Consider the following 24,938-nt stretch of genomic DNA (forward strand, 5'->3'; position numbering starts at 1 on the left):
GACCCGTCGGGGGCTGGCTGGGGAAGAGGTGGGGTTTGCGCTCGGCCAGGTCGGTGCTCGGAAGTTTTGCCAGCGGGTGGGATTTTGTTACCCAGCATGGCCTTGCCCCAGGGCGCGGGGTCAGACGCCGGACGGGCCGAGAGCGGCCTCGGGGTGCTGGGTCGCGGTGGTTTTTTTGCTCGTAAAACTGCCTCCGCCCCGGGAGGGTCCTGCGGGCGCCGCTAGGCTGGGGACACTTTCCTAGCTGGGGAAGCGGGCAGGAGCACGGGGGGCCGGGGGGGGGGCTGCTGCGCGCGGCTCGGCTCGGCCCGGCCCGGCCCCTTTGCTACTCGCCGCGGTCCCGCCCTTGGGGCTGGGTCTCTGCAGACGGCTCAGCCCCCGCCGTCCCCGGCGCTCCCAGCATGCAGCGGCCGCCCCACCTCCTGCCCGGCGCTTCCCGGGGCCGCCCCACGTGCAGCCGCCGCCGCCGGATCGGGCCCGCCGCGGAGCATGGCGAGCGGGCGGCAGCTGGGTAACGCCCGCGGTCTGAGCTTGCCCTGCAGCAGCGCCCGGCCCGGCCCGCGGGCCTGGGTGGGGGCTGCGCGTGCCCGGGCTCGGGGTGGGGGGGATCCGGGGCTGTAGGGCCTGGGCCTGGCTTGGCGCTGCTGGGCTCCGGAGCTGGCTCTCCGGCCAGCCAGCCGAAGGGGCTTTGCCGCGCTCTTGCCCCCGGCCATGGGGAAGCGAGGGGGGCTGAGACGAGCTGAGGGCGCTTGGGAGCCGCTGTTTGCCGACCCGATCTCTCTATGCCCCTGGGCAGGTCGGAAGCGGGGCCTGTGGGTTTTTTCGTGTTGCCCGTTAAACAGATTTTAGTTGGATTCTCTCCTCTCCCCCCCCCTCCCCAAAATCCCCCTCTCCCAGCAGGGGTGCCGTGAAATCCTGTTTGAGACAAACAGCACGAGTTTGGGTTTCGGTTGGGTTCCCTTTGCAGTTGTCCAGGGTCCAAATCACAGTCATTTGCACCAGTGTAACCTGACCGTAAAGCATGTGCAAAATGTGTCTGAACAGCCTTTTATATCTGGGACCGTGCCATTTGCACAGATGTAAATAACTGCCCGAAGTGCAAGGCACAGTCATGAATTGGCCTCATGCCGTGACTGTTAACATGGCGGTCAGGCCGTGTCTACACTAGCACTTACGTCACCAGAACTTTTGTTGCTCAGGGGTGTGTTTTTGGTTTTTTCACACCCCTGAGAAACGTAAGTTTCTCTCTCCTGTCGAGTGCTCTTACAGCAGTGCCTCTGTAAGCTTGTAAGTGTGGACATGGCCTTAGTTAATAATTGGGGTGATGTCTGGAGCTGAATAGAACCCAGCTCACTCCGTAGCTGTGCTGGCTCTGCAGGGCTGATAGCGTGAACGGGAGTTTTTTAGGTTTCAGAGTAGCAGCCGTGTTAGTCTGTATCTGCAAAAGGAAAAAGAGTACTTGTGGCACCTTAGAGACTAACAAATATATTTTTAATATATATTTAAGGTGCCACAAGTACTCCTTTTCTTTTAGGAGTTTTTTAAGAAGTTATTTGGCTGGAAGTATAAGCAGATGCAGTTATGAATGTACAGAAGCTCTTCAAAATAGGGAATAAAAAACTGCCTCCCCACTCTTTATGACTTGCTCATTGATCTTCTGGGACCTGGTGTCCTCACTTGGAACCATTAAGAGACCCAGCTTTTTGCAATCAGTTCTTTGGTGCTCCCGGGGTCTGCATGTGTGGATCCAAACCCCTGGTCAGGGCCTTGGTTAAGATCTTGTAGTTACAGCAGGGGACTGGGCCTGCTTTTTCTATTCCTGACACCAATTTGCTATGGCACTTGCTTAGGCAAGTAGCTTAACCTTTCTTTTCCTTGGTTTACCCATCATAAAATGAAGACATCCCTAGGAGTGTGTGTGTTTAATGCTCAGGACAGTAGCAACTGCATTCATTCCTGTTCGGTGCATTTAGTCTCCGACCCTGCAAACATCTCTGAGTAACTTTTTATGCATGAAGTTACTCAGAGTTAAATGTTTGCAAGTTCAGGGCTTCATGATATCAGTGTGCTGGATCTGTGAACTGTGGATTGTAGGTGCCATTAATCTGCACTGCTAAGATAACAGATAAGAATTCACGGTCACTGTGCGCCACGTTTTGATAAATCCATTCATAGACACTGTTCTTCCTTTGTAAAGTTTCCATTAGCTACTCACAGGCCAAGTGAAATAAGCAAGTTGCTATTTTTGCAAAGGGCCTTATTTTTCAGAGTTGTGGACACTCAGTTCGAGCATTAAAAAAATGTCCAGTTGAATGTTGGTTTTGCAGGTGGAATTAGACTAATTTGAAATGCCAGAAGGCAACAGTTGTGGTATTTCAGCTGACCCTCTGCATTACACAGGCCAGAAAACTTCAGCCGGGAAGTAGTCTTCCTTACTGTGTAAGCAAACACCTTATGACTGGAGCTAAGGGTATGTTTTAGAAAAATATCCTGACTGAGCTCTTCAAAGCTGTCAACATAATTTGCTCCCCACCCCATAATTCCCATTCATATCAATAATTAAAATCATTAGTCTTAAAATGAATGGGAAGAGGGCATTCAAATCTCACTCCCAAAACCTCACCCAAACACTATTATTATAAATGATACCCAGCTCTTATCTTTTCATCCATAGATCCTAAAGTGCTTTACGAAGTAGGTCAGTGTCATTATTCCTGTCTTACAGGTGGGAAACTGAGGCACAGACCGGCAAAGTGACTTGCCCTCGGTCATCCTGCAGGCCAGTGACAGAGCTGGAAGTGTAGAACCTAGTGCCAATTCAGTTCTCTGTCTACTAGGCCACATAGCCTTCTAGGAGTACGGGCAAATGTTTAATGATACTGTTAGATTGTGCAGTTACTTAGCCAGGCAGCAGACCCTGCTGGCATTTGAACATGCAGCTCGTCTACAGAAGTAATTTCTAGTTTTGATTTAAAAATTGTTTAGTGAGGTTAGTTGCATATTTGGCCTCAAATCTGTTACTTTATTACTTTATGCAAAGTGGTAAAGGGGAAAATATCCATCTGTGTGTTACCAGAATGTTCCCTCTCTTCTCTTCTTCTCCTAGCTTTATTCAGTGTCTCAGACAAGACTGGCCTGATAGAATTTGCAAAATGCCTCAACTCTCTTGGGTTGGGTTTGGTTGCCTCTGGAGGAACGGCAAACTGTCTTAGGGGTGCTGGCCTGAACGTCAGGTAAGAGCGCTCTCTCTCAGTGTCAACATTATTCCCAACCAAAAATATATCAAACGTCTGAAAATGTTAAATCATTTCATTAGTTTGCTGTGATTTGAGGCAAAGATGGGGAGGGAAATATACCATTTAAATGCAACAAAACTCAAGGTCTGGCTCCTTGGCTGGAAGCAGATTGAGTCCAAAGAATGTTGATATGAGGGAGTGTGTGTGGTGACTGATGGGGAAGTGAGGGTTCCTGCAATCCCTTGTTCTCATTTTGCCCTAACCCAGTTCCTCTCCTATCAGGTAATGTATTGTCCTAAAAAATCAGGCCTTAATGCTAGTCTGTGCTGGCAGCTGAAAACTGGTCTTTACCCTTTCTTGGAAAGTAGGAAATGTTACAGGGTTTTATGGGGATTTGTAGATTATTTCTGTTCAAAACCACAAATTGTCTAGCTGAAAACGGTGGCCCAGCTTTGCAAAAGTGGCAAATGATTTGGGATGTCCTCCGTGTGTGTGACAGGCAGGAAAGCGTGAGCACTCCTCCACTGAAAAGGGAGGCGCGCAGAGTCTCGAGGCAGTTCAGCCTATGATTTGAGGAAATGTTTTGATTCTGGGTCTCCGCACGCCACCATTCAAAAGCAGTTTCAGTCAAATATAAATAGTTTCCAGTGTAATGATGGCAAATCTGTTAAAGCGCTTGTCTTGACTGGCTGTTGTTCACCCTCTCCGCGAATGACCATGGCAAGAGAAGCTGTGGCGGCATCTCCATGAATTTATGCTTCCTCCAAAATTCCCCCGAGATTGTGTTTCTGGTCCCTCTCTCAAGAGGTGACAGCACTTTGGGATGGTCACGTTAGTCTCGTTTCATCCCCAATTTACAGTTCCTTCTAATTATAAACAGTCACGAGGTGAAGGAAATGAAAAGCAAATCCATAATTTCTTAATGCGTTAGCTAAGGCTAACTCTGAAGAACAGTGAACAACATAACAGCAGTGGGATTAAAGCCACAATTTACAGGAGGAATGGTGCTGATATCTTGAACTTCTGTCTGAGCGGAATAATACTGCATCTAAAATGCTGGATCTTTAAAACGATTTGAGTCAACTTCCACATATAACGTTTCTTCTAAGATTGATCTCTCAGCCCACTTGTACAAGTTCTTATTAAGTTATCTAGTCCATATCTGTCCAAATAAATAGATTAAGACAGAGGTTATGTTGTATTTTTTTGTAAGTCACGTTGACTTGGCTGGTTATTTCAGAATGAAAGCCCACTCACAAAATAATTGCGCACGTCAGCTTAATTTGATTTTAAAAGACCTACTGAATTTCCATTCCCGGGGAAAGCAGCTGATGCCCATTAGAGTTATTTATTTATTTTGGGAACTCCTGATGTGCTGTTCAGGGCAGATCTGGAAAGCGGTGTCCTTCCCCTTTTGGGCTGTGTTGGATGTAAGTTTTACATAAAGTATAGCTCTGTGCCTTGTTAAGTGTAGGAAATTGGTTAAATTGTGGAAGAGAGTTAAATAAGCATTCCTAGCATGGTCCTGCAAGTAACCGTTATTAGCAGAAACATTTTGCTAGCTATGTCAGAGAGATGCCAGACGTAGTGGAACCATAAACCATACCTACCTTAATGCAGAATAGTTTCCCTGACTCCCTGTCCTGAAACATCTATCAGCCCTTCATGACAAGGATGCAATACTGGAAGAAACTGAGTTGTGTGATAAATACGTTGTTAGTGTATCATGCCTTCCATCTGCTCCAGTCTTGTGAACATACAGGGCCCTTCCACTTACAAGAATCGTGCTCTCTCTTCATTAGCGATTGGAGACAGAGAGGTCATGATTTTTAGCCACGCAAAGCTGCAAAGTCTAATTTTTGGCCTTTTTAATCTTGGGCATCCCTTTAAAGTTTGGAGACTTTTAGGGTCTGAATCTCCTCCCATTGCAGCCAGTGTTAAAACTCCCATTGACTTAAATTGGACCAGGTTAGGCCATGAATGAGAATCTTGAGCCTGCAGAGCCACTCCGTCTGTCAAGTGCTGAGCAGTCATTTCAATGTTTTGTTTCCCCCTTGAGCAGAGATGTGTCCGATCTGACTGGCTTTCCTGAAATGTTAGGGGGACGTGTGAAAACCCTGCACCCCGCAGTCCATGCTGGTAAGTGGTTGCTGATGTCCTTCCATTTTGAAACGGAAATCAAGGTGGCTTGCTGGATGGCCCTTCAGGGGATTGGGTGGAAGAATTGGGGAATGAGGACCGATGAAGCTGCGGGTCACCCAGTTGTAACCCACACGCAATCAATGGGAGCTGCGTCGTTCGCTGGCTGTTAGAATGTGTGGCATACTGACCAGCACCCTTTCGTCAGACTAGTTCCTTCCCTCCAGGATGCTGGAGGCTGAGGGGTCCCCTCTCATCACTGTAGCAACAAGGTAGGAGGCATTGCTCAACTGAGTAGGAGACATGCCAGGAGGCTCATGTGCAATGGCCGCCCTCTCTGTTGATCATGGTTTACCACACTGAACGGCTCGGCATCCTGGGAGTAGCACGTATCTACAGGAAGAATACTTCAGCCTGGTTTCAGCTGCGAGCAGAGCTGCCCAGCTCTGAAACTACTTGAGAGTTGTGACATGCAGCGATCTTACTGCAGTGCAGTGTGGCCTGCCTTCGGCTTCCCTTGCAAACTCCTGGCAGACTGAAATTTAAACCTGTTCCAGCAGGTGCAGCTCCACTGAATTTGGCCTGTAGATGAATTTGGCCTGCAGAATGGGGCCCCGTGGCAGCTTTGGCTTTGGTGGGTGATTCCTGCATTTTGTAAGCTTCACTGGCTCCCTGTTCATTGAGGTGATTCAAGCTCTTACTTTTGGAAGAACTCTAGGTATTTGGCCAAGGAGGTGTCTAGTGCTTCATCTCCTGTTGCAGCACTTGAGATTCTTAGGGTTGGACCTATTTGGCCATCTCATTTCACACTCTTGAGGGGAATGGAAAAGTAGGGTCTCTTCAGGGGACGTTCAGCTCTGGATTCCTGTCCCACTTACTGTACACCCGCCTGTCAGCTGTCTCATTCTGCTCCAGGCTCCACTTTACCTCCTCATTTATTTCATGGGGTTTATGTATTGTTGGGTGGCAAGTCACGGGTGACTTTTTCCTCCTTACCTATGCACTAAAGCCTTCAGTGACCATTCCCATGTTTTAAGATAAGCAGCTGGCTGCGCATTAGTTGCAGTTGTTTTGGGGCTTTGTGTTCAGCACTTGGAGTTCCCCCGGGATTTAGTGCTGGAAAATCTATTACAGTGAAATTTGAGCAACCAGAAAGCCAATACAATGGGATTTTTTGCTGCTGCTGTTGTAATTTAAACATAATCAGAATGTGTTTATGGAATAAAATCTCAGAGAGAGCATGTACTCTGAAGAAAGATGCTGAGAAAGTTTTAATTATCCTTTGTTAAAAAACCTACTGTTTTTGTAATTAGGAATCTTGGCTCGTAATAGTCCAGAAGATGGAGCTGATATGGACAAACAGGGGTTCAGCCTTGTAAGGTAAATGTCTGAATATGCGGCCTGGCTAAATTCAGAAGGGAATAAAGTGTCCTCATTGCTCTGTATTTCAGTAAGCAATGATTTACCCTCACTATATCTAATTTTGTTTAACTTTGATTAATTTTGATTAAATTGATATGGGAATTTATCCTCAGCTGGTGTGATTTGCATGGCTCCATCGAAGTCAAGATGGTAAGCCATTGCATTCACTGTTTTGACTTGCATAGATACAGGTATTAGCAGCCACAAAGTGACCGGGTGAGGGTGTGGCTCTTCATGAAGACTGTGGAAAGACGCAGTGATGGGTAGTAAAGCTGATTAGAAATATGGTGAGGCCCAAATGAAAGGGACATGGCAAAATAGGTCTGTCTGGAAGATGAAAGGCTTATGAAGGCCATATTGAAAATGGTTAGCTCAGGGTAATTAATCAGTGGGACAATTTAGCAAGTGGACTCTCGTTCACTGGACATTTTAAAATCAAGAATGGATGTTGTCCTAAAAAAGATGGTGTAGTTCAAGCAGAGCTGGAACCAGGAATTAATACAGGGAAGTCCTGTTGGCTGAGTTGTGCGAGAGGTCAGACTAGATGATCACAATGGTCCCTTCTGGCCTTAGAATGTATGAATTGATGAGTTTTAGCCATCTCCACTTCCTTAGGAGAGGCACAGATCTGAGTTTAGGATTTTGTGCTGGTCTCATGTCAGAGACGAGGACATGAGGAAAGAACAGTGACTGTACTGTGGAAACAGCTACGCCCAACTTGACTACCCTACTTCTTGACGAGTAACCCAAGGTTTTCCCTGCTCACTTTCTAGAGTTGTGGTTTGTAACCTGTACCCCTTTGTGAAGACAGTGTCTTCCCCAAATGTCACTGTACAGGAGGCGGTCGAAAACATAGACATCGGTAAGTCCATGGGAAACTCTGAGAGCAAAACTTTCACTGAGGGCTGACGTGATAGCCAAGGGAAATGTGATAGCTGATGAAAGGCATTGATCTCTGGTCCCTTAGAGATCTCTATCCCTCTTCCTGGGAGACTTCATGCATCCATAGAATCATATCCTAGAATATCGGGGTTGGAAGGGACCTCAGGAGGTCATCTAGTCCAACCCCCTGCTCAAAGCAGGACCAATCCCCAATTTTTGCCCCTTATCCCTAAATGGCCCCCTCAAGGATTGAACTCACAACCCTGGGTTTAGCAGGCCAATGCTCAAACCACTGAGCTTTTCCTCCTCCCCCCCCCCCGTAAAGGTCTGCACGTAAAGGTCTGCAGTGGTGATAATAATATTGTCACTCTCTGAGCCTTTCTTTGGTTGATCTATACTGCAGTGTTAAGGCACTTCGCTCAGATGGTCATGACCACTTGGCAAAACATTATGGCAATTGCCAGTCGAGGAAGGGCGGGTGTTGATCAGGCTGGGGTGGCAGGATGAAATGGGGGTGCCCTTCAGGAATAGAATAATGAAAGTTACAGCAACACGGATTCATTCTAACTGACTGGTGAGCGCACTGCTTAGCTGGTGGAATAGTGAAGCCTGACTTACAGAAGCACCAGGTGTCTATGCAGGGGTTTTGTTTAGAAGTGGCAGGTTGGGCAGACTCTTTTGCAGTGTGGAGAGCAGATTAAGTGTCTTTGTGTAGCACACAGCAGTGCAACGAGAAATAGAAGCTTTGGGGAAGAAAAGCTAAGCAGTTAAAAGCACCAGGCAGATCACCATTGTAAGGAGCAGTTACAAATGCAGGGGCTTGTCTTTGTGCACAGTTTACTCCCTCATGAAATTGGGTAGGACCCTTGATTTGGCGCCATCTAGGGAGGGTTTGCAAATGTGGATTTCTCTCTGATACATAGCTTTGCTCCTCATGTTAGTTACTAACCTAACAGGACAGCATCCTTGGTCAGCATCTCATGAAGAGAAAGGTTTTGAATTATGTCCTTTCTCTGGTGTCTGGTCACCAGGTCTCTTGCAAGGACCAGGCATCTTATGCGATCAAAGGTGTTCTAATAGCTGTGTGCGATGGGGTTTAAGAGGGAAAGGTGATCTCAGAGCTTACATACAGGACCATTAATATTTGCAAAGGGCTTTGAGATCCTCAGATGGCAGGCGCCATAGACTATTAGTAGAGAAGGGAACCGTGATACCTTAGCTCTAGGTCAGAGGGCATCAACCTTAGACTAAGATGTGAGGTTCCAGGTATTTTGAATACAGAAGAGCAGTGTTACACACTTCTGGGTTTCTTTTTTGAAGGCGGAGTAACCCTGCTACGTGCTGCTGCGAAGAACCATGCTCGTGTGACGGTCGTGTGTGACCCTGCAGATTATGCCTCTGTGGCTGAAGAGATGAAGGCATCTAGTAGTAAAGACACCTCCTTGGAAACCAGACGTCAGCTGTCACTGAAGGTCTGGCCCTTTCTTTAGAACAAAATTGTGCTCCCTTTGGAGAGCGTGTCCTAGAAACCAAACAGTCTTGCCTGTTTTGTCCTCAGGCTTTCACTCACACTGCTCAGTATGATGGAGCTATCTCCGATTACTTCAGGAAAGAGTACAGCAAGGGAGTATCCCAGCTTCCTCTGCGTTATGGCATGAACCCCCACCAGACCCCTGCACAGCTCTACACGCTGAGGCCTAAGCTTCCTCTGACTGGTAAGACACAGAAGGATTGGCTGAGCTACAGCAGCAGAGTTCACCCTGTGGCCCTCCAGGGTGACAGCTGGGAAAATGCGTATTTGATTCTGCATTGGGAATGCCTCCCTGAGCCGTGCTCTGTGACTTTAAAAGGGAAGTGTTTGGATCAGCTCTTCTGGTACCAAGAGGGGGCGCCACCTCCCAGCACGCGCTCTGCAGCCCCAGGACAAGTTGTGGTGTGGTATGAGGCTAGAGCAGGGGTGGCCAACCTGAGCCTGAGAAGGAGCCAGAATTTACCAATGTACATTGCCAAAAAGCCACAGTAATACATCAGCAGCCTCCCATCTGCTCCCCCCCATCCCCATTCCCAGTGCCTCCCACCCACCAACAGCCCCACGGATCAGCGCCTCCCCCTCCCTCCCCGCACCGCCCGATCAGCTGTTTCGTGGCATGCAGGAGGCTCTGGAGGGGAGGTGGAGGAGCGAGGGCATGGCAGGCTCAGGGGAGGGGGCAGGGCCTGTGGCAGGGCCGTGGTTGAGCAGTGAGGACCCCCCGGCGCCTTGGAAAGTTGGCCCCTGTAGCTCCAGCCCTGGAGTCGGTGCCTATACAAGGAGCCGCATATTAACTTCTGAAGAGCTGCATGTGGCTCCGGAGCCCCAGGTTGGCCACCCCTGGGCTAGAGCAGAAGGGGGCAAACTCTGGCCTGCGGGCCACATCTGGCCCGCAGGACCCTTCCCTCTGGCCCCCGAGCTCCTGCCAGGGAGCGGGGTCAGGACAGGCTTGCAGAGGAGCCGTCCCAACTCTCTGGCAGCGTGGTGAGTGGGGCGGAGTCTAGCGCCTGGCCCCTCCCCTGCCTCCCTCCCTCGCGGTCACAGTTCCCCAGCACCAGGGCAGCGTGGTGAGCGGGGCGGAGTCTAGCCCCTGGCCCCTCCCGTGCCTCCCTCCCTTGCGGTCACAGTTCCCCAGCACCAGGGCAGCATGGCTGCGGCTCCGGCCGGGCCCACCCCTGGGCTAGAGTGTGGTGTGCAGCTGTTGTCCCTTGGTCAGTAGCTCCCCCAGTGGTTGCCTGCTGTATTGCGGGGGAGTAGGCAGAACATAGTTCTGGCTGCTTGCTCCCCAGCAAGGCTATGGGAAGCCCAGGGAGAGTAGGATTCGTGCTTGATTTGGTCTTGCCTGATCCTAGGGCAATATATGTATTTATTTCCCTATGATCAGGCAGAACCAGTCAAGTCGTGCCTAACTTGTTCTCTAGGATTTTTTGTTCCTGATTTTTTTTTTGTTTGTTTTTACTTTTCTAACTGATTCTTAAAGGGTTTCTGTTCTACGCTTTTCCACCTAGTTTCCTGCAGCAGTTTTCTTTCCCTATCCCCACGATAGTGGAACACACATAACGCAATTAGGAACAAAAGAAATCCTAGCAATTGTCTAGGCCCATTACTAGGTAGAGATGGTAAAATTGTTGTTAATTTTGCAGCAAAGGCAAAAGTGTTTGATCAATACTTCGGTTTGCTTTTTCTGAAAACAAGCAGGATGATGAGCTGGTATCCGATGAGGATGATGATGTACTTTCCAGCCTTGCACCTCAGTTCTAAAAAGATTTCTTTCCACTACAGTAGCCGGCTTGTTTTGTGGCAGATGTTTGCCTGGAAGATTGAAGTGCCTTGCAGTTGCTTAGTTCAAATGCCACACAGCAAAGGTCTCTAGTAAAGAGTTGGTTGTTGAGTAGGAAGCACTTCAACGAATGAACAGAGTGAGACATAGTAGCTGTCATGAGGAAAATCGGTGTCTACAGTCTGTCCAAGATTTACTGTAATTTCATATTAAAGGGTAGATCCTTAACTGGTGTAAATCTATGCAGTGCCATTTAAGTCAGTGTATAAGGGCTGAGTTGCAACAGCTTATTTTGTCCAAACTTACTACTAAAACCCAGGAAGGAAAACCTTTTTACTATTTCTTAAAATGTTCTCCTTCTTCTTCTCCTTATTTAGCATCCTTTCAGACATCTGTGGCTCCAAAATTTCACCATTTCACTTGTTTTTCTAGCTGATCCTTTAATACAGACAGGGCTTCTGTTTCATGCTTCTCCAAATAGTTTTCTCCTGGTTTCCCTTTCCTTATCCCCATGATATCAGAATGACCCTCAAATATGGTGGAGATAGTGCCTTTTTTTTTGGTCTCCTCATAACGGTGTTTGCAGTGTCGCTGTTCGGAAGTTCTGGCTTTCATGCCTCGCGTATAGGCAGTATGCTATTAAGAAATGGTCTTAATGGATTCACATTTCCTTGTAGTTCAAGAATCTCGTAAGAGACTCACACAGGAATTGGAAGCTGATTTGCTAGCAAATCTACATTGCATGTCAGCAGAACCATATCGGTTTCAGGTGTCCTAGTCTCCTTCAGGAACACAAGAACAATTTTTTCCCCCAATCAGCCTTCCCCGCCCCATCCAGACTCACAAATGCAGGTGGTTCTCTGTTTTTATAGTTTTGAGTGTGCAGATGCCATGATAGTATTAAAATATGGTGGGATTATTTCACATTTGGGATGCTATGAGAGATTGTGCTCTTCTTCTGGTTTAGCATTTCTGATTAAAGGTCCGGATTAAGTGCTTTGCTGAAAAGCATTTGCTTAACTTTATCCCTGTGTATAGTTCCTCTGAAGTCAATTGGGCAGCGCATGTGTTTAAAGTTAGGCATATGGTTAAGTATCTTGCTGAATCAGGGCCATATCCACTTAGTTTAAAAAACAAGCAAACAAAATAACCCTTGGGTTTCTGAGAAGACCCACCATAGAAGGAGCAGAAATGTACATATTTAAATAAAGTATTCCTATGTTCTTTAACTACTTACATTACAATGTCCTCTTTAGAGGTTAGGGCTCCACACTGCTAGAATGTATATAGGCAGGAAGAGACCGTCTTTACCCAAAGTAGACACGGGAGACTAATGGGTGGTAGAAGAAAGTGCTATTATTCCTATTTTACAAGTGGGGAACTGAGGCACAGGGATACTCGGTGTCTAAATGCCTGAAGATCTGGCTTCTAACTCCCATTGGAATGGGAGTTTGAAATCAATGGGAGTTGGATGCCAAAGTGCCTTTGAGGATCAGGGCCTAAGTGGCTTGTTCAAAGTCACACAGGCAGTCTGTAGCAGAGACAGAAACTGAACCCGGTTTTCCCGAGTCACAGTGCAGTGAGTAAACTGCGGGGCTGTCCTTCCTCTGTGGGTGTCCTGTAGAATAGTGGCCTTATGTTTGGGCTCCGCTCTGTGCGCTCCGTGCTATACAATAGCCACAGCAGCTGGGCAGAAACCAGATCTTTCTTTCCGTATGTGCTCGGTGTGTTTAAAAGAAAACAGTTTGTGTAATGTTTGGTTCTAAGTGGTAGCAGTTTAAATTTAAAATAACTTGTACTTGGCGTTCAGGCTCCTTGGAGAGAGGGGCCTTCGCCCTTTAATGTGCATTTATGATCTGTGTGCAGTTCTCAATGGATCCCCTGGGTTCATCAACCTGTGCGACGCTCTGAATGCCTGGCAGTTGGTGAAAGAACTCAAGCAGGCTTTAGGTATTCCCGCAGCAGCCTCGTTCAAACACGTCAGTCCTGCAGGTAAGAGTGGGATCTTATTGATACTTGTCTTACGGAAGAAATAGAGGCACTCTGTGTGACGTTGCACTCTATATGATTTTATAAATATATACTAATGAGTGTGAATATAATGTAACTGGAATATGCTTCATGCAAAAGGTCTCTTGTAAGGTATCATAACAAAGCTTATAATCTACTGTGTGGTCATCCTGTTTGTTTGTATAAATGTATCACTCTTGTAACTGAAACTAGAAATATGAAATATAACTCTGAGGTCCTAATGTAGTTATGCAAAATGTGGGCCATTAATGGTGGTTTGGAATCTTAATGGCTCCCATTAACCAGGACAATTGACTGTAGATGGCTCTGTTTTACTTAAAAAGAAAAGGAGTACTTGTGGCACCTTAGAGACTATTGAAGTTGATAGATTTTCACTCCATATGGCTAAATTCAGTGCCTTGCCTAATGACAGGTTTCAGAGTAGCAGCCGTGTTAGTCTGTATTCGCAAAAAAGAAAAGGTACTCCTTTTCTTTTTGCGAATACAGACTAACACGGCTGCTACTCTGAAATCTGTTTTACTTGTAAGTCTTCCTGTATACATGTGGGCTGGCAGGTGGGTAATGATGTCTTACAGTGACATGTGATCATGTCACCTGACCTGGAATCCATCTTTAACCTGGTGCTTTTCCATTGAGAAGGAGGGGTGGGAACCCAGAGGGACAAAGGATTCCCGCCTTATGCAAAAGATATATAAGTGGGTGGAACAGAATAAGGGGGCGGCCATCATGAGAAATCCCCTAGCTACCACCTGAGCTGGAACAAGGGCTGTACCAGGGGAAAGGATTGTGCCCAGACTAGGAAGGCGTCCAGTCTGTGAAAGAAACTTACTGAAACATCTCTGAGGGTGAGATTTTATCTGTATTCAGTTTTATTACTGTACTAGACTTAGACTTGCTTGTTTTATTTTATTTTGCTTGGTAATTCACTTTGTTCTGTCTGTTATTACTTGGAACCACTTTAAATCCTACTTTCCATATTTAATAAAATCACTTTTTACTTATTAATTAACCCAGAGTATGTATTCATACTTGGGGGGGGGGGGCAAACAGCTGTTTCCATCTCTCTATCAGTGTTATAGAGGGCGAACAATTTATGAGTTTACCCTGTATAAGCTTTACACAGAGTAAAACTGATTTATTTGGGGTTTGGACCCCATTGGGAGTTGGGCATCTGAGTGTTAAAGGCAGGAACACTTCTTAAGTCACTTTCAGCTAAGTCTGCAGCTTTGGGGCTTGTGGTTCAGACACTGGGTCTGTGTTGGAGCAGACTGGCGTGTCTGGCCCAGCAAGACAGGGTGCTGGAGTCTCAAGCTGGCAGGGAAAGCAGGGGCAGAAGTAGTCTTGGCACATCAGGTGGCAGTCCCAAGGGGGTTTCTGTGATCCAACCCGTCACACTCTGTTCTTTGAATGCCATTGCAATATCTGTCCTCTCACCTCCTTAAAATGCCCCGGCAGCTTTGCTGATATGAAGGAGTTGGACCAGAATATAGTTCTCATTTTCTTCTTCCACTGTTTTTGCTCATTTTATCCACTAGGTGCTGCTGTTGGACTGCCACTCACGGTGGAAGAAGCTCAGGCCTGCATGGTGCATGATTTACACGCAACCCTGACGCCTTTGGCAACTGCGTATGCACGAGCAAGAGGTGGGGTGGCAAGTAAAAAAAACTAATCTGTGCAAAGAACTGAGAAGACCAATAGTACTTGCTCCTGAGCAATGTGCCGTGTGGTTCACAGGTTCTTCTCTTTGCAAGTTTATGGTGATATTTAGAAGATCCGGGTAGATCTTGTTTTTTTGGTTCTTCTCCAGAAGAGTCTAAATAACTGTTGATTAATGTGCAATCCATTCTCCTCTCGAGGGACCTAGATTCAAATCAGGACTGGCTCTCAGTCAAAGTGAGTTTAGCTAATTCAACCAACTCCTGCTTGTTTTCACTTAAGAAATCTCTTTCCTGCTTTTGTTGGCGGAATCTGAACAACCAGAGAACTGGATTGGAAGCTCTCAGCCCTCAACTGTGGGTGGGGTACTGTTGAATAGTTCATGAAGAAATCATTTTTCTCCCAACCGTTCATTTTCTATTTGAGTTTAAAGTATTGACAGGGGAAAAAAGGAAGGCTAAAAATCCTTCTCAGTGGCTCAGATTTCACTCTTGATACTTTGATGTCATTCTGCCCATTCTCTTGTTGTCCATCACGTTCCAGGAAAAGCAGGGTAGATAAAACCTCAGTTTCAAAAGGAAATAATTGTCACACACCCAGTCTCTTCTCCCCCCCCCCCCCCCCAATTTGTAGGTCACCTTTGATGGTCATTGTTCATGTAAAAGCACTACTACACAATTGGCATTCTCTGTGACGAGAGGCAAGTGATTAGAAGGACTAGGTTTGATGTGTGTCTGGTTTTAAATGAGCACCAGTTCATTAAATATAAAATACAAAATCGCTGTTATGTACATTTCTGACTCTGGTTTCCCTTAGAAAAGTCAGTGTTCTATAAGACATCCATTACAGAAGCTTCGAAAGTGAGAATGTGCAGGAGGAAAATAGGAACCTACAGAAATATTTTTTAGGATGGGTTTTGTGGCAGGGAGACTGCCTTAGATTTGTTTTCCTTCTTGTGATTCTTAAGTGTCCCTTTCTTCTGCTTTGTGATGAAATTAGCAAACTCTGAGGAAAGAAACTGAGTCGTGAATGGTTTGGTGGGGCGGAGGGGTGGGTTTGCGTGTGTGCTGCAGATGAATCACTTTTTAAACATTATTTTACAGGGGCTGATCGGATGTCTTCGTTTGGTGACTTCATCGCTCTCTCCGATATCTGTGATGTCCCGACTGCTAAAATCATTTCCAGAGAGGTTAGTGTAAAAACCGCAAGTTATTCTGCAAAGGTGAAGAGCTCTTGGTGAACTCATTGGTTGTAATGGCAATTCCAGTCATACTTTTTTTTTTTTTATTATTGGTCCATTTTTGTTTCTGTCCATTTTATTCATTTGTATTTATTGGTCCATTCTGATCATTTGCTATCCAGGGTGCAGAATTTAAATCAGTCTTGATTTTTTTTCCCAGCTGTGACTCATGTGCAATCAGTGGCGGCAAATGTGAAAACTGAACAGTCAAACTACTAATTTCCAAAGTGGATCATAACCTTCATCAGCCACGTCTCTAAACCCCTGATCGTACTTTAGTAATAGGTGATTCAACAGGTCTGGCGGAACAGTGGGGAATTCCTAGTCGTCCCTACAGCTGCCTGCCTCCTTCTTTCTGGGGGAAAAGAAATGCGTTTGTAGATTGCTGCCTACCAATAGACTGAGCCTACAACCCTATAGTACTCCTAATTCTGCTACGTAACTGAGGATATCGCCCAAGTCACTAGAATAGATGACAACCATGAATGCAAAACTAAACCAGACAGCATTAATACTGAACCAAACAGTGTTAGTGTTTGTTCTAGGCTGAGCGTGGTATCGCTGAGGGTTATTTAAGAGTATGAACGAAAAGGAAATGTATCACTTTATGGCCCTAAAATAAATCACCTCTGTCAGTTTTTAATGCTGTTAGGGACAATGCGGTTCCATTCCGTCACTATTTGTGTCCTCAAAGTATCCGAGAGTTTCTTTGTCTGTCTCTGACCAGTCAGAGCCTGGGTCCGAAAGGTGCTGCTCCATATATAAATCCCACTTCTGTTGTGTAGGCAAGTGTTAAGATGTTTTTAGAAAAGAGAACCTGCCATCGTCAAAAAAGCATCTCTTCTGAACCCAGTTAGACAAATACATTCACAAAGGTACCAGGACTTTTACTGATCACCCTGAATTTCAGAGATGCTCAAAGTAAAGAGAATGTAATACAAACCTCCCTTCTGTATAGTAGGTAAAGTATTTCCAGTATGCCATTACAAGAAACTTGTCTTGAATAGATACAGGAATGAATTTGCCCATAGGAAATGTGTGGGAGGTGTGTTTCCATTGACTTCAGTGGGGAAAAACACATGCTCCTGACGGCATTGTAGCACCCATCCATATGGTTGGATGCTGCAAACACTTAGCATGTGAGTATCCTATTGTCCGTAAATGGATTATGCTCGTTTGTAATGCTGCTTGCACTTGTGAGTGTTGCAGGGTTGAGCCCTCATCCAAAGTCTATTGAAGTCCATAGACTCTTGTTGGCTTCAGACCAGGCCTCTAATGTGTTTCTAATGACAGTACCTAAATTGCATATCAGTGTTGCTCTTTCCCCTTGGGAGGCTAATGCTGTGTGTATGTGTTGCAGGTGTCTGATGGAATAGTGGCCCCAGGCTATGAGGAGGAAGCTCTCAAAATCCTCTCCAGAAAGAAAAATGGGAGTTACTGTATCCTCCAGGTGGGTATGCTACATGTTTCATAGTATTTGTGGTCTCAGTGTAGACTTCTCAGCCCACCCACAGCTCCATTTTCATTATAAGCTTCTTTTTCTGTGGCCTTCTCTCCATACTACTTGGAAATATTTTTCTACAAATCAGAGTTTACAGCGCTGGAACTACACACAGATAATGCCTGATCCAAAGCCCAGTGAAGAGCATGTGAACGTTCCCATTGCGCTAATAGGGTTTTGATTCAGTTTGGGATTTGATTTCTAAAGGATCTAGAATTTCACAGACTGGCGTGTCCATGAAGATCTAGTAAAGGCTTATATTAAAAACAGGACATTCTTCATAATGTCTTCATTGATTTTTGTAATGACATGCACATTAGCAACAGTACTTTACAGAAATTTTATTTCTGGACTGCTCTCCACTTTGCTCCAATCTCCCTATTGTCTGTACAGTTCTCCAGCTTTGTCATTAATCTTATAATTGAGCAATTTGTTACATCAGTGCACACAGCCTTTTAAAACAACAAAACAGCTTCTGTATGATCTCAGGATCAATCTGTGGGTACAACCAAAGACAACAACAAGCCGTTTTTAAAAAAAAAAAAAAGAAAACCACCATGTGATGAAGAATCATCACGTTGCAGGCACAGTTTAGACTCCGCGGTAATGTATGATTCCATATTACGTTGATAGCAGTACTTGTCAAATATTTAACATGACACTGCCAGATAATTCAAATTACCATCCCCATGTCCCCTGCTCACATGTGCTGAGCAGCATACACGTGACTTTAAATTGTAGATTCCCTAGGAGATTTTATACTAGTGCCAAAGTATCCATGTCGCTCCTATCCCAGCCCCTCTCTGAGAGGCTGACACACACAGGGAAGCTAAGAGCTTAAGGAGCACCACATAAGTAGCGGCATATAAATTCCAACTTATTAGATAAGAGAAGGATTCAAGCGTTACTGTCAGAGGAGCTTGAGAAGGTGGCTCAGGTGCTTCAGGCAAGCAGGAAAGAAATTACAGGCAGCCTTGAAGGCTGGTTCCTCCCGTTGTCAGTTGCGCAAGGTTGCGGTAGTAACTAGTAAATCTTTAATGCTTGAGAGACTCAATCGCTGCTTGTCACCAAATTCCCTATAAAGGGACCTTATGCTTGGTGTTTGACTTATTGTTAGAGTGAAGAGACAACACGCATTCCCCAAGTCCTGCTCCACACTCCAGCTGTGCCCCCTGTAAAGGTGGGGGAAATCTGCAAAGATGGTTGCCCTCTTCCACTGCCACATGGGAGGGGGCAGTTCTGGGCAGGGAGGGTTCTTTCTGCGCTTGGATCTTTGTGGGCCACAGTCTGGCCCTATGCGTCTAAACATCCAGTGTGCACACTCCTATCTTCTCCCTTAAAGTGACACTTTATGTTTTGGTGCTGATAAGTTGGTGCTCCAGTTTGCTGGTACTACGTCTGTTTTGGCATCCCATCCCCTTTCGTCTCATCTCTTTTGGATTATGTAAAAGATTTACATTGTTCTTTAAGGTAAACTATTGTTGGAAGTCAGATTCGAAAGGGTCATTGCTGGAAGTTGGATTGGAAGGGTTCAAAGAGCGTGCAGCACTACTTTCTATTTGTCTGCTTTTAGATGGAGCTTGCTTACGAGCCAGATGAAAACGAGATTCGAACCCTCTTTGGGTTGCATCTCACACAGAAGAGGAACAACGGCGTTATTGACCAGTCACTGTTCAAGAACATTGTTAGCAAAAACAAAAATGTAAGTGTAAGAGAATTTGAGCAGGGGGTTGGACTAGATGACCTCCTGAGGTCCCTTCCAACCCTGATATTCTATGATTCTAGTGAGAAACGAGAGGACTCTTTGAGTGAACTGGTGGGCTCCAATCAGGAAAGGAAGTGAGATCCTATCATAGGAGACCCTAAAACATTCAGGCAGACTTGTCTTTTCAGCAAAATGATGCACTGGGCCAAATCTACTCATGCAAGTAGAGCCATTGCCTTCGTTTTAGCTACTTGCCTGAGTAAGACGAGCTGGATCTAGCTCTTTATTGCTGATTATCAAGATTATAAATAGGAAGTCCCTCTCAATTTCCACAGTTCCACAGCAATACAGTAAGAAACCATTGTGGTGTCATTTTGGGTCACTGTTTAATAGTCTCATTTGTTTGCATTGTGTTGTATAAACTCCTAGATCTCTCTGTTCCATACACAGATGGTTTACACATCACCAGTGGGCAGTTAGTTTACATGTGGTTTACATTTGTCCTAATTTTTCACTGTGAAGTAGCAGACCTATATGAATGTAGAAATAGTCAAATACTTCAAGGGGAGCTGAGAAACGTGGTAAATGGGAAAACAGTTTAACAAATTAGTAGCGGAATGAGTGTAAAATAAAATTGTCAATAGCATTTCAAGCTATGGCCTTGATCTGGCAAATATGTAAGCACAAGCTTAGCTTTGTACATGTGAGTAGTGAATTCAACTGGACTGTTCACCTGTGTGAAGTTAAGCAAGTGCACGAATGTTTTCAGGATTAGGGCCTGTGTTTGACTGTCAGTCACTTAGCTGTTGAGGCCTGAGTTTGGGGTTGGTTTGGGCCACAAGAACTGATGACATTAGTAGATAATCAGATTATTGGTAATTTTTAGTCATTTTCCTCTGGTATTCTATAGCACGTGTAGTGGTTTTTGGTTTGCAGATTTATAGCCCATTGCAGAACGTTTTAAATCTCAGTTATTTAAGGGATACATTCGTTATTGCTTTCTGTTGTTTCAGCTGCCTGAGTCTGCTATCCAAAACTTGACTGTTGCCACCGTCGCTGTCAAGTACACCCAGTCCAATTCCGTTTGCTATGCTAAGAATGGGCAGGTAACCAAACTGGGCTGCTTGGGGGGTATACCGCCTCAGCCAAACTGGCCAGTAGTACTTTGTTAGGCACCAGGTGTAAAATCACTTAATGTACTGGAAGCTATTAAACAAGTATAGGCAAGCTGGCTTAGACACTGTTACATGGAACAGTAGCTCAAGTTCGATAGCTCTCAAGTGGCTGCCTGTGAACGTGAAATCCTGGGATCTTTTCACAACAAGGGAATGGATGGTGATGGAGGGACTAAGGGATCAAGCTTGCAAAGAATTAAAACTTGAATAATTTTGTTCATGTTGTTAAATGTTTGCAGGATCAGGGCCTGAATCATTCTTTTTCTAAATCTTCTGTCCAGGTTTTTAAGAAGGATCTTTTTGCTGGTGGGCATTCATTTGTTAAAGGCCTTTTCAGGCATTACTATGTGAGAGTGGGTATCACACCTGGTGTCTGACAGTGTTTAATTTAAAGGCAATCCGCAAAGGATATATTTTAATTGCCTTATTTTGCTGATTTGTGATGTATAAAGAAGGGCTTTTTTGCAAACAGATGAGGTTTTTTATTCTGTTTTGTCTTTTAACTTTGGAGTATCAGGAATGTCAAGTCTTCCTTGATTTTGATGGAAGACTTACCTTGGAGGGTGGCCTTTCATGTGTGGTGTCAAAAGTTACACCATAAATGAACAGATGGGGTGTGAATCTTTAACAGAAAAATTTGTTCCCAGGTGTTCATTAGGCATTGTATTTAAATGTTACCAAAGAGTTTTAGCAGACTGACATTTGTTTCCCCTCTCAATTGCTTGCTGTTGTGATGTCATCATTCAACTAACCCTGTGAGACATTTAAAAAAAAAAAAGCAGACTTTTTTTTGATAAGAGGAGCCTAAAAGTGCCCCCCCCCCCCCAATATACATCATATAGAAGCAAAATCGGGCACAATCCCAATTTATTTCCTTTGCAGGTCACCTTTAAAGATACCTTGTTTAATCCATCCTCCATATTATTCATCTGCATACACCAGATTGTCTTCGTCTAGAGTTAAAATGCACCCATGCGTTACTTCACTGTATTTTCTGGTGGCATTGTGCTACATAGCTCTGACAAAAAGAGCAGGAGTACTTGTGGCACCTTAGAGACTAACAAATTTATTAGAGAATAAGCTTTCGTGGGCTACAGCTCACTTCGTTGGATGTATAGAATGGAACATATAGTAAGACACACACACACAGCACACACACCACCATGTGCCAGCAGTGCCCCCCTGCCATGTACATTGGCCAAACCGGACAGTCTCCATGCAAAAGAATAAATGGACACAAATCTGACATCAGGAATCATAACATTCAAAAACCGGTAGGAGAACACTTCAACCTCTCTGGCCACTCAGTAAAAGATCTAAGGGTGGCAATTTTGCAACAGAAAAGCTTCAAAAACAGACTCCAGTGAGAAACTGCTGAGCTTGAATTAATATGCAAACTAGATACCATTAACCTGGGTTTGAATAGAGACTGGGAGTGGCTGGGTCATTACACATATTGAATCTATTTCCTTAAGTTAAGTATCCTCACACCTTGTCAACTGTCTAAATGGGCCATCTTGATTATCACTACAAAAGTTTTTTTTTTCTCCTGTTGATAATAGCTCATCTTAACTAAATAGCCTCTCACAGTTTATATGGTAATTTCCAACTTATCTGTGTGTGTGTGAGATACACACACACACACACACACACACACTCTATCTCACTATATGTTCCATTCTATGCATCCAGTGAAGTGGGCTGTAGCCCACAAAAGCTTGTGCTCTAATAAATTTGTTAGTCTCTAAGGTGCCACAAGTACGCCTGTTCTTTTTGAGGGTACAGACTAACACGGCTGCTACTCTGATAGCTCTGACAAGTTGTTTGGCTGGAAGGTTGGCATTTTCTGTCCCTAAGGCTTTTTAAATAGGTCTCCATCTACGAGAGCATTAATTCTGGTTGCCCCAAGACAAAGGTCTGATTAGCCTGAGTTCCTCTTCACCCTCTGCTCACTCAGTACAGCAGCAGCCCCATCAACCCCTGGTGCCTTTTTAGTGGTGATCTTAATGTGCTACTGCAGATGTTTCTGCAGTGGTTGGAGTACTGCATGTCCCATGTGTATGTGAAAAGGCCCTTGTGATGGGTGAGAAGTGGGCTAGAATCATGTCTGTATAAGCAGAATTCCAGCTGATTCATTGCCCTAGGTTTGCTTGATAATTTGCTAATGCACATTCATGGGGAAGTCTCTTAGCCAAGCATACATGTTTCTCCTCTTGGTTTTTATTGGACACTCTGCCTTTATTGTAATGGAAAGATCAAGATCTGATGGCTGGAAGCAGAAGCTACACAATTTCAGACTAGAAATAAGGTTGTTTTTTTTACTAGTGAGTGTAATTAACCAGTGGGTTCTCTATCACTTGCCGTCTTTAAATCAAAATTGAATGTGTTTCTAAACTACACTACTTCATGGGCTTGATGCAGGAATCACCTGGTGAAGTTCTGTGCCCGTGTTATTTAGGAGGTCAGACTAGATAGAATCCCAGAGGGTATTTCATAGATTTTTAAGACTAAGGGTTGGCATCGCCCTCCCTTATTTTTGAGGTACACATAAAGGAGAACTTATGTCCCTGCATGTAGCATTCCAATTAAGAAGTCACCTAGCTGAAGCAATTCCCTATTCGGTGCTGTCTGGAGATAACTGACGTGCTGATCACCTACCCACAGCTTTGAGATCAGCTTTCTTCCCTGGAATATTCAGTGTTCATCTCCCCAAGTAGAAGCTGAGAAGGGAAACCTGATCGATAATTCATGACAAACTGTCTTAAGACATAGTCTAGGCATCTGATGTGTGCTGTCTCTGGACTACACGCGCAATCCTACGCGGTGCTGACTGCTCTCAACTTCCATTCCTTTGATTCCCATGGGATTGCCTTACCTACAACCCACCTCTTTCAGTTTTTACAGAGGAGCTTTTGTATCTCAGTGACCCATGATTTCTTTCAACCAGTTCAGTTTCTTTGGAATTGTAAGTGGAACAGATGCTGCATGCAGGGCAGGTTGCTAATTAGGCTTGGGGAAGATTGGGGTGGGAAGAAGCATTTGTGGAACTGTCACTTAATTTGCAGTAAACCACAGTCACCAAGAATTGCAGGAAGGACCTTCTCCCTTACTTTGTCTGCTTTCCTGCAATGGCCAAACCAACCATTATAATACTGGGTAGCATGTTGGTTTGCACTCCTTAATGACACAGGAAAGGAAGGATGACTCAGTGATTAGAGCACTGGGAGACCCAAGTTCATTTCCCTGCTCCACCACAGACTTTCTGTGTGACCCTGAGCAAGTCATTTAGCCTCAGCTCCCCTATCTGTACAGTGGGGGCTAATAGCGTTACCTCATGGTGTCATTGTGAAGATTAATACATTAACCTTGTAAAGCTCTCAGATAGCTACTGATGAAAAGCTTGATATGAGAGTTGGGTATGATCGTTATTACTAAATTAAAAAACGCAATTAAGCTTCCCCCTTTTCCATTCATTCAGAGTATCTTAAAGATAAAATACCTTTTTATCTTAACTTTTATTTTAAATATCGTAGACATTTTCCAGCTATCACTCTGTATTTTGTCCACTTGGGACTATATATTGCAACATTCTTTATAATCCAAACTTTAAGAGGGCATTAGATTTCGCTCATTACTCAGAATGAATCCAGAGGCATGAAAGTAGATCTCTTAATTTAGCCAGACTACATAGGTTGCCAGGGAAATAAAAAAGCTAAAGCTCTGATGCTGAAACTGCATCAGCGGAGGTAGTTCCCTGTGGCCAGATAGAACCCCACTGACTTCATCAGGGTTCTGTGTATGTTCAGGGCTCTCTTCTGGGGGACCTGCAATCTCCACCCAGCCACTTCCCTCAGTGGCACCTGCAGTCCATTGTCCTGGGGCGGCTTCCCATGCAGCTCCAGCACCCTCTTCTGCTCTTACCTCAGGGCCTCAGCCAGCAGGTCCTAGCAGACAGCCAGGAGCTCCCTCTCGTTCCCCCAGTCCCTGCTTGCAGCACTGACTTGTCCTCAGTGCTGTGGGTTCTTCCCCCTGCCAGGAGCCTGGTTTTCTCCCCTCAAGTTCCAGTCAGCTTCTGAACTCTGCTCTGCCTGCAGCCGTTTCTTGTATGGGCCTGCCAGGCCATGATTGGCTGCTCCTTTCAGCCCCTTTCTAATTGGCTGCCTCCAGCACAGCTTCCCTAGGGCTGCTTTTAACCCCTTTTCTGCCAGTGAGGGGCAGCCGCCCCATCACAGCCAGTCACTTGCTCAGTTTTCCCATCTGTAAAATGGTCGTACTTTATAAAGTGCTTTTGAGATGTAGTGATGAAAATCACCATTAAAAAAAGCTGGGCAGTATTTTTGTTACTTCATATTATGACATTAGTAACATTGCTCATATTCAACTCTGGATTTATTAAACACAGTAGCAATAAGTTAATTATGAACAAATGATATGAAGTGTCTGCCCAAGAAAGACCACAGCCTGGGTCTTTCATTTACTCTTTGGGGGAGGTGTGTTTTACGGCTCCAGTAAAAGGTGAAGTCATTACATCTTGATGAGTGAAAAGGCAAATTATTCATTTCTTTCTACTCAGCCTTTGACATATAGCTTTAACATCTGTTGCAATCTAGCTGCGTCGGAAAGTCTGAGGCATTGGCCAGGGG

General features: G+C 45.1%; 1 protein-coding gene across 1 annotated transcript in view; it reads left to right on the forward strand.

Moving 5' to 3' along the window:
* The first annotated feature begins 418 nt into the window (after positions 1–418).
* Positions 419–24,938, forward strand: part of ATIC (5-aminoimidazole-4-carboxamide ribonucleotide formyltransferase/IMP cyclohydrolase) — a 32,537-nt gene continuing 8,017 nt past the window's right edge. The window contains exons 1-13 of the mRNA XM_074968110.1: positions 419–511; positions 3,107–3,233; positions 5,299–5,375; positions 6,689–6,755; positions 7,571–7,659; positions 9,000–9,151; positions 9,238–9,394; positions 12,854–12,979; positions 14,554–14,661; positions 15,778–15,863; positions 17,275–17,364; positions 18,989–19,117; positions 20,134–20,226. Coding sequence (XP_074824211.1) covers positions 490–511; positions 3,107–3,233; positions 5,299–5,375; positions 6,689–6,755; positions 7,571–7,659; positions 9,000–9,151; positions 9,238–9,394; positions 12,854–12,979; positions 14,554–14,661; positions 15,778–15,863; positions 17,275–17,364; positions 18,989–19,117; positions 20,134–20,226 — 1,323 coding nt within the window. The 5' untranslated portion in view covers positions 419–489. The remainder of the gene's footprint in view (positions 512–3,106; positions 3,234–5,298; positions 5,376–6,688; positions 6,756–7,570; positions 7,660–8,999; positions 9,152–9,237; positions 9,395–12,853; positions 12,980–14,553; positions 14,662–15,777; positions 15,864–17,274; positions 17,365–18,988; positions 19,118–20,133; positions 20,227–24,938) is intronic.

This window comes from Natator depressus, chromosome 11, assembly GCF_965152275.1.
Source record: "Natator depressus isolate rNatDep1 chromosome 11, rNatDep2.hap1, whole genome shotgun sequence".
NCBI lineage: Eukaryota > Metazoa > Chordata > Testudines > Cheloniidae > Natator > Natator depressus.